Here is an 11,759-nt window from a genome sequence, read left to right as displayed (position 1 = left end):
CTTTATCTCATAATTTTTTTTAGAAATCTTAATACTTTGCCATTAGAGTGTTATAAAATATCAAACCAAACTATGGGACGAATGTGACGTCACTAACTCAATTGTGAAGATTCTTACAGGCGGTTTTTCAAAAAATCCTAAGTTAATGTCTTGATTAAATTAAAAAAAAATTAAAATTAAAGCTATAAAATAAAATTTGATTTTTAACCAATCAGATCAAAAGTAAGTGCAAAAACATATATGATTTATCTATAAAGATCTTTTTTTATTTTTATATATTATCATAAAGCTTTTAATTTAAAAGATCAAAATTTAGAGAAAGTACGAAAAAAAGATATAGATTATATTCACTGTGTTTTAACACCATAAATAAGTTTTTTTTCAGATCCAAAGTAAAACTGTTTTACTTGCATCAAATATATGTGTTCTTATCTTGTAAACCAATATTTTTGCCTAGCGAAACACTAAATAGTAAATATATATTAAACAGGGTGTCTCTGAATAAAATGGGATTCAGCTGTTTCGCCTGAAAAAATTTAAATAATCAGTGGGGCTTCTTTTTGTTTTAGATTAAATTTCTTACCAAACTTTATATTAAACATATTTTATTCTATGTTCAAACATTACAGTCTAACTTTCAGTAAATAATATGAAATAAAAGGTTTTAAATTACAATACGTACAATATCTACATTAAATAAACATAATTTACCCAACAGTCATATCAATTAAACTATTTTTCTTTAGAAATCTTGTAAATACATTCACAATCAATCTAAATTTAAAAAACAATATCATTGATATAGACTTTTATCTTAAAATATAATAAAATGTGAAATTCTCAAAAAATGTTATACAATAATCAAATATTCAATATTTTCGATAAATCAATATTAAGCTTCAGAATCTTGAGTCTTGAATTCCTTCTGAAGTTCTTCAGGACTTCGTAGATCAATCGCAAAGCTGTTTCCTCGTCTTTTCTGGGAGCTTTTTATACTCTTAGAAAAAACCTAGGCAAAATTAATGAAAATAATAGTTTTTGGAAAAACTGAATTTATAGTATAAAGTTAATGTATTTACTTGGAATGCGCTTGCTAAAGCAAAAGTTAATTTCCTAGCGCTTTGCCGTGACTCACACACAAAAGCGTGGCATTCAAAAGGATGTCGTCTTACACCACCTTCCCGTATTTCCGGTGTATCCTAAAGCAACAATTATATACTCAAAGTACTATGGAATAAGAAAACGATATTTGAGTAATCTGATGTGTATTTTATGTGTTTAAAGAAGTATAAATATAGTTCTACCATTTGTTTGAAAATCAACTTATCCAGTAAAAAAGGAGTCTGTGTACACTGCACAATTGCTGTGTTTCACGTTCAGTGGACCATACAAATTAATAACTTAAAAAAGTCAACATTTCATTTTATGATTAATTTCTACTTCTAATTTAATCAAAAAATGGGTATGAATTTTAAGAGCAAGAAAAATACATAAATATTTACCTTTACAACGATCATAGCAAATACCCTTGTATAGACTAGATCCTGTACTCCATAGCTGATTGTATCAATAGGATATAATCCACACTCATATTCAGTGTTCAAGTTCCTAATCAATCAATTAATCAATCAAACTTGTTTAGAATCAATCAACCTGCCAGCTAATTTGGATTATTCATCAATTTATTAGATCGCTGAACAAAAAAAGAAATCATTCTAATATTGCTTTTAAGCACAAGTATGAAAAAAGCAACAGCTCATATCATTTAACATAAAAGAAATTTAAAACTTTTTTTTCTTCTCGATATCTCTTCAATAAGAGGATTAATGATTTTAAGTATAAATATTTTGATCTTAAGTGATAATTTAGTTTAGAAGTTCACGTGTTAAAATACAAATAAAATAATTTATCACTACTCTTTTACCAAAGAGAATAGATAATTATAGAGGGAAACTAATTCAAAAAAGGGTAAACCCGCCATTTTTTTGTACTGCTTCCATACTACACATTTGTGTTATATAACCTTTTGGGGCCCTGGAACATCTTTTAAAGAAGAAAAAATTTCTTGAAAATTGTTTTATTTTCTCTACATTAATTATCAGACAACCTGTCATGCATTCCTAGTTCATTTCAGCATAAACTTTAGAACAAGAAGAAATTGTAACGGGGATATGTCCAGGATTATTATGATGTACTGTACTGTTATGTACTGCATATCATTTGTGAACATTTCCATGAATTGTACACTTTGAACTCCTTTTCAGGCTTAAAGGAACTAAACAAGTTCATACCAAGGGATAATCTTATTTCCCTTCTATTCTTATCTATGTTCTACCTAGAATGAGGTGAGATGTTGACCCCCTTATCTGACACTGTTAGCTTGAGGTAGGGTAGAGGAGTACCAGCCTGTAGGCCCCTGAATGTAAATGTCGTCTTTGCAAAAATTGCAAAATTTACTGAGTCGGAACAGGGCATTGTGGGGGTGGGGAAGAAATAATGTGTTTTTATTAAATTTTAGAAAATTATTTTTATATTCACAATTTGACACTTTTTTCCCGAATATCTTCTCTTGTTCAAGGATTTTTTGTCTCAAAATACGTGTATTTATGATATGCATTTTTCAAACATTTAGCAGGTAAAAGTTATTAAAAAGTCAATACTTGTTAATTCCATAAAATGTTTCTCATTTTTAACTATTTAATGCTGCATTAAATTTGGAAGAACGAAATTTTTTCTTTTTCCTTGCATCAGTTGGGAATGATACAGCATCAAATTTAATCTCAAATTAATAATAAAAAGAATTCTCCCACACTACTTAACTCCAATTATAACTTTAATTTTTCAATTTACCAAAGAGAAGTTTTTATCTTCAGCTTAATAGTGTGAAAAACTTGATTGTCAAAGTTAAAGAATTAAAGGGATTTTCGGCGTAATATCAAGTGTTTCTCAATTGAATCGGCGCCCGTTAACTAAGTAACAACAAGGAAGATATCGTCGTTTCTGAAAACAAGACAGATTCGGTAATTTTCCATCTTTGTCCATGCTGTATAAATCCCTTTTATTAAAATTATTAAAAAACATATTTCAGGACTATAATTGTCATTATGAACGTTAGTCTTAATAAACATTAATCCGAAACTTACGTTCGTTCAATCGATGTTTAGTACAATTGATATGACACCATTAACACCAGAAATCAAACCGGTTTTTTTCAAAAGTTAAAGAGTACATCTTAAATTGACACGCTGATTGGTTGAATTTTTAACTTTTTTCTTGGATATCGAATGCGTTTTAAAATAATCTTGGGTTTAGTAAAACCAAGAGTTTAAGCATTAATCTTGATATCCATCATTCTAAAGTTTTCAGCTCTGTTTATTTAAATCTTTTATCTATTTATATCTTGATCTTGATCTGATAAAAGCCGACAGTACGACACCTCCAATAAACAAACAAACATTCAGGAAATATATATATAAACATTACACATGATACAGAAGATAAAGAAATAATTTTTAGTACTGTAATGGGTGCAATCTAAAGAATATATAACCAAGTAATTGAATTAAAAAGATTTCACATTTATTATATCTATCTATCTGCATAAAGTAGTAATCTCTGTTTGGATGTCCGATCATAACTCCGTAACCCCTGGACCAATTGGCCTTAACTTTTTATTAGGAAACTAAACCACGGAAATATTCTTAGCTTGATTTTAAAATTCTAAGTTGAGTTGGTTGAATTTTATAAAGCAAAGGTTTTAACCAGTGCCAATCAAAAAGTAAAAGAAAAAATATCGACTGCCTTGATGGCGTTAAAAAAAACCCTGAGGGCGAATTTGAGCCGCGGCTCAAATTTGAGACGCAGCTTAAATATGATTGGTTCCACTTAGAATAGTATTTAATGTTTCAAGATTTAAGCCGGTGCTCAATTAAAACTGTTTTTTGGCGGATTTGAGATGCTGCTCAAATTAATTAAATTCGGACTCTAGTTTGAAATCTTCACTTTCAACACATACATATTTATTGCATTTTTAATATATAAATTGTTGGAGTCTTTTTTTTTATTTTGATCATCCATAAACCTTCCCAGGGGTCATATGATGTCCCACACAAAATTTGGGCCCGATCAGTTTAGCCATTTTGACGTTTATTGGATACAAACAAACAAACAAGCACCCACCCAAACAGACAAACAGACAGACAAGCCAAATTTATATATAGATATAGATTACAAAAATGGGGTTATTGTAGAGAGAATGACTTTGTACTAAATACCCCCAGTTAGAAAATCATGACTGGTGCAATTTTTATATCTCTTGCATTGTTTTATTTCAATTGCATCATCCCGCAAACTTCTGTTTTTAATAAAGCCCCGGGGGGTGGAAGGAAGGGAGAAATAAACGTTAAAAGATTTTTTTATTAAAAGAGGATTCAAAATTTAAAAAGGGTTTTTGAAACGAAGTGTAGAAAATAAGGTAATCTTTTCTTTTTAATTTTCTTTCTAATAAATTTGAAATTACTGACTGAAATTTCTGACTCCTAACTATAACAAACATAATAACTTGTTATGATGAGGTGAGATGACTATACAACTTTTCCGTTTATTTTAACAGTTACTAAAATTTATGTCAATAATGAACAACCCTGTTTATGATAACGACTAGCACTATTTTTTTTATAAAATTAATAAATGTTACAAGAATGTTGGAACGGAAATGGCGCAAATTAAAAAAATATTAGGTTAGCTATTTCAATCCAAAAATTAATCAAATCAAGTATTCACATCAACAATCAATTAATTGATGGATTTAATTTTACCTAGCAAGGGAGACCATATCATCTACTGGTTTACGAGTATGTTTGATCCCCCAGAGTCCTCTAGCGTCCTTCTTTCCAAGATACTTAACTAAGAACTCCTGCAACATTAAAATCAAGATGGAGGAAATTTTGGAAACAAAATAGTGGACATTTTGAAAACAATATGGAGGATATCATGAAAACAATATGGAGGATATCATGAAAACAATATGGAGGATATGGAGGAGACCATGAAATCAATATGGAGGATATCATGAAATCAATATGGAGGATATCATGAAAACAATATGAAGGTTATCATGAAAACAATATGGAGGAGACCATGAAAACAATATGGAGGATATCATGAAAACAATATGGAGGATATCATGAAAACAATATGAAGGTTATCATAAAAACAATATGGAGGAGACCATGAAAACAATATGGAGGATATCATGAAAACACGTTGGAAGGAAATGTCTAAAACAAGATGGAGGATATCTTGAGAACAAGATGGAGGACATCTTGGAAACAATATTCTTGGGAGCACGATGGAGGACATCTTGGAAACAATATTCTGGGGAACAAGATGGAGGAAATCTTAAAAACAATATGGTGGAAATCTTGAAAACATAATGGACGACACCTTGAAAACATGATGGAGGACATTTTGGGTAACAATATGGAGGACATATTGAAAAAAAAGGATTTATGACATCTTGAAATAAGACAGAGGACATTTTGCAATTTCCCTTCTTGTTTTTGTGAAACACAATTGAAGATTTCTTTTAAAGCTCTAACGCAAAGTTCTTTAATAATTGTGCCAATAAAAACTTAAGTTAATTGCATAGTTCAAATTCTATCTAGCATTGATGCAACTTTTTATACAGGGTGTCCCACGAAACATGACAGTTATTAAATAGTTTTTAATATCGTCTTATATATACTGTATTATGATATTAAAGGATTTTTGCAGTTTATTTCGTTAAAAAAATCTTTTTCTCCAATATATTTTACTTTGAAATCAATTTTACTTTGATATGACTCCCATATAATATTTTTATTTTTGTCTTTGGTATCAATTAGCTTTAAAAATTATGGAAGAAGACATTCTAAACCATTCACGAACTGTCATGTTTCGTGGGACACCCTGTAGCAGGCTAAATCTATAATTATCAAGATGTCAGAAATGAGACATTTTGACATTAAAAATTAAAAACTAACCCCGGGAAGCTGTTCTGTATTTTGTAGTTGATTATAGTCTACAACGTCCTTCTTCCTATCCTCCTCTCTTCTCTCCTCCTCACTCTCCCTGCAATATTAGTGATTGAAAAAAATGTATGTTAAAAAAAGCCTTTTATTAAACAATTTCTAACATTTTTAGACTTTTTTGAATTGTTTTTAATAATCTGAGAAGCTTTAAAAATCTATTTTAAAAATCTTGTTAAACATTTACATGCCTTACATGCACTGTAACCCTAAGAAAAGTTACATGCAAAATAAACTAATAAAAATCCGAGTCCCAAAAAAAAATTTGGTACAGACAGGCTGGTACAGAAAAATGTGTAAGAACCTAAGAAGTAAATCCCTGTAACATGTGTGCCCGGATTGGAAAGGAAAGGCACGTGTTGAAGAAGAATGAAGAAATCATATTTCTCTTCTCATTGTTTAGCACTATTTAAGAAGGCCAACTGAATATATTTGATTGCATTAAATTAGCATTAAAAGATCTGGAAAATATCGGATATATCTGCCTTTATATTCAAATTAAAAATAATAAAACACATTTTACATGGAAAATGTATCAAAATCAGAAAATTTCCATGGATTACGTGAAAAAGCAACAATAGTTAATATTGGCAAATCTATACGAGAAAATCCACGAAAATGAAGATAAAAGACGACATTTATGCCCAACTTACCCTGAGCCAGAGCTGGTGCTACGCGTGCGACCGTGCACGGTCATCCTCCCCAGGCTATCCACTACCTGAATGAAACCAAAGTTACAAAGCTTATTTATATGATGTATTTTTAAATTACTAATAAATTGATTTAAAAAATTGTCCAATGCCAAAAAGTGATATTAAATTGCTTTATTTGGTGAAATGAAATGAAATCAATCAAATCAAAACAAAAGCTAAAAAATCAACATAAATTAAATATTAACAATATTGGAACAAATCTATGAAATATGGGGAAATATTAAAAGAAAAATTAATAAAGAAAAACTCCAAAAGAATGTTGAAAATAATAGTTCTAGAATTCTATTTTTATTTCATGTTCTAGTTATAATCTTATATTTTGTGCTCTAACTGTTTAGTTAAATGTTCTGTCCTTCCAGTCTAAATATATTACCTATCCTACATGTATTGTGTATACTAGGGATGGAGATAGTTTTAGTGAACGAACCAAATTTTGCAAAACTAACAATATTTTTCGTCAACAAACAAAATTTCCAACAAAATGTTTTCCTTAAACGGTCGTTTTTTAACAAACGAGTTTTTTCGTACGATTTGGAAAAAAGGAATGTTTTTACTGAACAAACAGTTTTATTACAACATCATTCAGTTAAAAAACGAACGAATAAAAATGGAAGATTTTTCAGAAAACAAACAAATTCAAATTTTTATTGAACGACGGAAAAAACGAACGCGTCCATCTCTAGTTGTTTAGAAATATTTCATGGCCTTTTTGTCTAGTTTTAATTCCTGCTTTACCTGTCTAGCTATATTTCCTGTCCTACCTGTCTAGTTATATATCCTGTCCTACTTGTCTAGTTATATTTCCTGTCCTACCTGTCTAGTTATATTTCCTGTCCTACTAGTCTAGTTATATTTCCTGACCTACCTGTCTAGTTATATTTCCTGACCTACCTGTCTAGTTATATTTCCTGTCCTATATGTCTAGTTATATTTCCTGTCCTACCTGTCTAGTTATATTTCCTGTCCTATATGTCCAGTTATATTTCCTGTCTTACCTGTCTAGTTATATTTCCTGTCCTACCTGTTTGGTTGTTGTTTCTCCTGCTTGTTTGAATGGAATGAGCTTCATGCCCTCTCTTCAATTATACATTAATGAAACAACACGTTCTCTGTAATATATTCAGGGTGTTTAATCATTTAATTATTTAGAGGAAAAAACTCTTTTTCGGGAAAATAAGAAATATATATATTATAATATAAAGTTTTGTAGGTTTGATAAGTTTGAAAAGTTTTAGGGTTATTTTTATAATTTTTCAAGGATATGTTTCGGGGATGGGGGGGCGCTGGTAATACAATTCTTAATTGTAACTATATTTATGCAAATTCGGAATTATTAACATAATGTTTTCGAAGAGAATAAAAGGGTCAACATTAAGAAATAACCAATAAACAAAAATAACCAACATTCTTTGCAAACAAAATTTCATATTTAAATGATGACCATGAAGGGATATAGAATTAAAAATGTTGTTAAGAACAAAATGAAATTGTTTCAAAATATTTTAATATTATTCCTTTACATATGCCATGTATCTTTTAAGCGAAATTAGAACAAGGCTTGAGAACTCAGCGTTGCCCGACACTTGAGGCAAATCGGTATAGTTCCTGAGTTATGATCCGAAATACTAACAAGCAAACAAACAAAGAGTTTATAGTTTATATTATGTATAGATTATTATTTTTTCAGAAATCTAATCACTGTTATTTAAAAACTTACAAAGGAAAAATATACGCGCATATGCAAGAAAAATTAAACAGAGATCCATACTGCCAATAAATAGTTGCAGCAATTTTTAAAACTGGGTCAAATTTAAAGTGTCTTTACTTATACTTTGATTTTATCTCACTTACTTACTTATACTTTGATATTACCTCACTTACTTACTTATACTTTGATTTTACCTCACATACTTATACTTTGATCTTACCTCACTTACTTACTTATACTTTGATTTTACCTCACTTCCTTATACTTTGATTTTACATCACTTGCTTAGTTATACTTTGATTTTACCTCACTTTCTTACTTATACTTTGATTTTACCTCACTTACTTACTTATACTTTGATTTTACCTCACTTACTTATACTTTGATTTTACTTCACTTTCTTACTTATACTTTGATTTTATCTCACTAGCTTACTTATACTTTGATTTTTTCTCATTTGTTTAGTTATACTTTGATTTTACATCACTTGCTTACTTATACTTTGATTTTACACCACTGTCTTACTCAAACTTTGATTTTACTTCACTTGCTTACTTATACTTTGATTTTACGTCACTTGCTTACTTATGCTTTGATTTTACATCACTTGCTTACTCATACTTTGATTTTACTTCACTTGCTTACTTATACTTTGATTTTACCTCACTTACTTACTTATACTTTTATTTTACCTCACTAGCTTACTTTTACTTTGATTTTACATCACTTGCTTACTCATACTTTGATTTTACTTCACTTGCTTACTTATACTTTGATTTTACCTCACTTGCTTACTTATACTTTGATTTTACCTCATTTGCTTACTTATACTTTGATTTTACCTCATTTGCTTATTTATAATTTGATTTTACATCACTTGCTTACTTATACTTTGATTTTACATCACTTGCTTACTCATACTTTGATTTTACCTCACTTTCTTACTTATACTTTGATTTTACCTTACTAGCTTACTTATACTTTGATGTTACATCACTTGCTTAGTTATACTTTGATTTTACCTCACTTACTTATACTTTGATTTACTTCACTTTCTTACTTATGCTTTGATTTTATCTCACTAGCTTACTTATACTTTGATTTTACCTCATTTGTTTAGTTATACTTTGATTTTACATCACTTGCTTACTTATACTTTGATTTTACATCACTTTCTTACTCATACTTTGATTTTACTTCACTTGCTTACTTATACTTTGATTTTACGTCACTTGCTTACTTATACTTTGATTTTACCTCATTTGTTTAGTTATACTTTGATTTCACATCACTTGCTTACTTATACTTTGATTTTACATCACTTGCTTACTTATACTTTGATTTTATCTCATTTGCTTACTTATACTTTGATTTTACCTTACTTGCTTACTTATACTTTGATTTTATCTCACTTGCTTACTTATACTTTGATTTTACCTTGCTTGCTTACTTCTACTTTGATTTTACCTCACTTGCTTACTTATACTTTGATTTTATCTCATTTGCTTATTTATACTTTGATTTCGCCTTACTTGCTTACTTATACTTTGATTTTATCTCATTTGCTTACTTATACTTTGATTTTATCTCATTTGCTTACTTATACTTTGATTTTACCTCCCTTGCTTACTTATACTTTGATTTTACCTCCCTTGCTTACTTATACTTTGATTTTACCTTACTTGCTTGCTTATACTTTGATTTTACCTCCCTTGCTTATGTATACATTTGCTCTAGTCTTAAAAACGTATAGTTCATATCTATCAGCATTTGTTTTTAACTTCAGTTTTTAACTAGTAATTGGCAAAATTCTCAACATTTTTTCGAGGGACCTTGCAGCCTTTGGAACAAAAAGGGTCAAGCAGCATGCTTTAGAAAAAGTAGAAATTAAAATTGTTAAAGGGACTGTTTACATTATTTCAAGTGACACTCAATTTAATTATAAGCAATTTATCTGAATAATAATAATTAAGATATTTTTTATTTTTCATTTTTGCTCAGAAATGTACCTTATGGTCATTTGTAAATATATCATATAGTCTCTTTAAGCACGCGTGAATGAACAATAAAGGTATAATTTATTATAACAATAACCTCCTGCCCCCATTTTATTCACGTCGCCCAAAGTGTTTTATGAAAACATAATTTCTTATTCTACTATGTGAAAGTTCTCCATACTTGTTAGTAAAGCGGGAAATGCGGGAAAAGAAAAAACTTAAAAAACAATACGAAATTATATTTTACTCCATGACCATATGGATTAAGTAAGAATTGGTCTGCAACGTATTTTCCCATATTTAGAATCCGTCAAAAATGATAGCTGTACAGGGTGTCTCAAAAATGATAGCTGTACAGGGTGTCTCAAAAATGATAGCTGTATTTATTTGAAAAAAAAATTAAATAAAAAGGATTCAAACGCGGTCTTTAATACATAATCTTAAATTATTTATAATATGCATTAAAAGTTGATTTTGCTTTAATGAGTTAGAAAGAGAATTTTGACATTATATTTAGATTTAGAATCTTTTGGAATTTCCCATATTTTATGGTAAAAATAACATTTATACATTTTTACATAAAAATAACATTTATACAAAAAAAAGTCTCCGACCGGCCTAGTCGCATAACAAAGAGAGCTTTGGGTCAAATGTTCTTTTTATACTTAAATTAATATTGACTTTTTCTACTCAAATCAGTTAACTTTAGCATTGAAAAAAGCCAGAACTTCGAAAATAGTAATGATGAAAAAATTGAATTTTTAGTTTGATGCGCAATAATAGACCTTAACGCCCTGTAAGCATGCAAAACGTGCCTTTCGCATAGTTTTTCTGAACATTTGAAGAGAATGAGCACATTTTTTTCAATTCTTTTAGCTTTTTTCGTTCAATCCCTGTAATATACATTACTGTATAATGTTTTAAACTAGTTTAGAATTTGAAGTACGGAGGTTGCAACTTTAATATTAAGAACTAGCTCGGGAACCCAGCGTTGCCCAGACAAAGAACTGTGAAGAACATTCCTGTGGCTCTCCCGAGTTCCCCCACTCACAATTTGAGGCAAATCGGTCAAGGGGGTTCTGAGTTATGATCGGAAAAGCAAACAAACAGACAGACAGACAAACAGAGATAACATCTTTACATATATAGATATACAGTTTGATCAACTTATTTTCTTTACTTTTAGAACGAAAAACCTTTGTTCTCTAGTTACTACTATGAAGAAATTAGAAAAGAGAAATTTAATTATCATATCCATGTATCGAGCTATTTT

The 11,759-nt window shown here is 29.5% G+C and overlaps 1 protein-coding gene across 1 annotated transcript; it reads right to left on the bottom strand.

Annotated features, from left to right (window-relative positions):
• Positions 1 to 835: 835 nt before the first annotated feature.
• Positions 836 to 7,894, bottom strand: LOC111705509 (uncharacterized). Its single transcript, XM_023478086.1, has 8 exons — positions 7,803 to 7,894; positions 6,722 to 6,786; positions 6,024 to 6,111; positions 4,818 to 4,915; positions 2,336 to 2,416; positions 1,503 to 1,608; positions 1,080 to 1,199; positions 836 to 1,009 (listed from the first exon to the last, which is right to left on the bottom strand). The coding sequence occupies exons 1-8, from the start codon at positions 7,848 to 7,850 to the stop codon at positions 893 to 895; spliced, it is 723 nt and encodes a 240-aa protein (XP_023333854.1). The 5' UTR covers positions 7,851 to 7,894; the 3' UTR covers positions 836 to 892.
• Positions 7,895 to 11,759: the final 3,865 nt, after the last annotated feature.

Source organism: Eurytemora carolleeae, unplaced genomic scaffold, assembly GCF_000591075.1.
Source record: "Eurytemora carolleeae unplaced genomic scaffold, Eaff_2.0 scaffold671, whole genome shotgun sequence".
Taxonomy (NCBI): Eukaryota; Metazoa; Arthropoda; class Copepoda; order Calanoida; family Temoridae; genus Eurytemora; species Eurytemora carolleeae.
This window is presented reverse-complemented; position numbering and strand designations above follow the sequence as displayed.

Coding starts and splice junctions, on each gene's coding strand:
- LOC111705509 (XM_023478086.1), bottom strand. CDS start 7,850: ATGAAGCTCATTCCATTCAAACAAGCAGGAGAAACAACAACCAAACAG. Junction 2,417..4,817: donor GATATGGTCTCCCTTGCTAG/GTAAAATTAAAT, acceptor ATTTACATTCAG/GGGCCTACAGGCTGGTACTC. Junction 1,609..2,335: donor AACATCTCACCTCATTCTAG/GTAGAACATAGA, acceptor TTGATTGATTAG/GAACTTGAACACTGAATATG.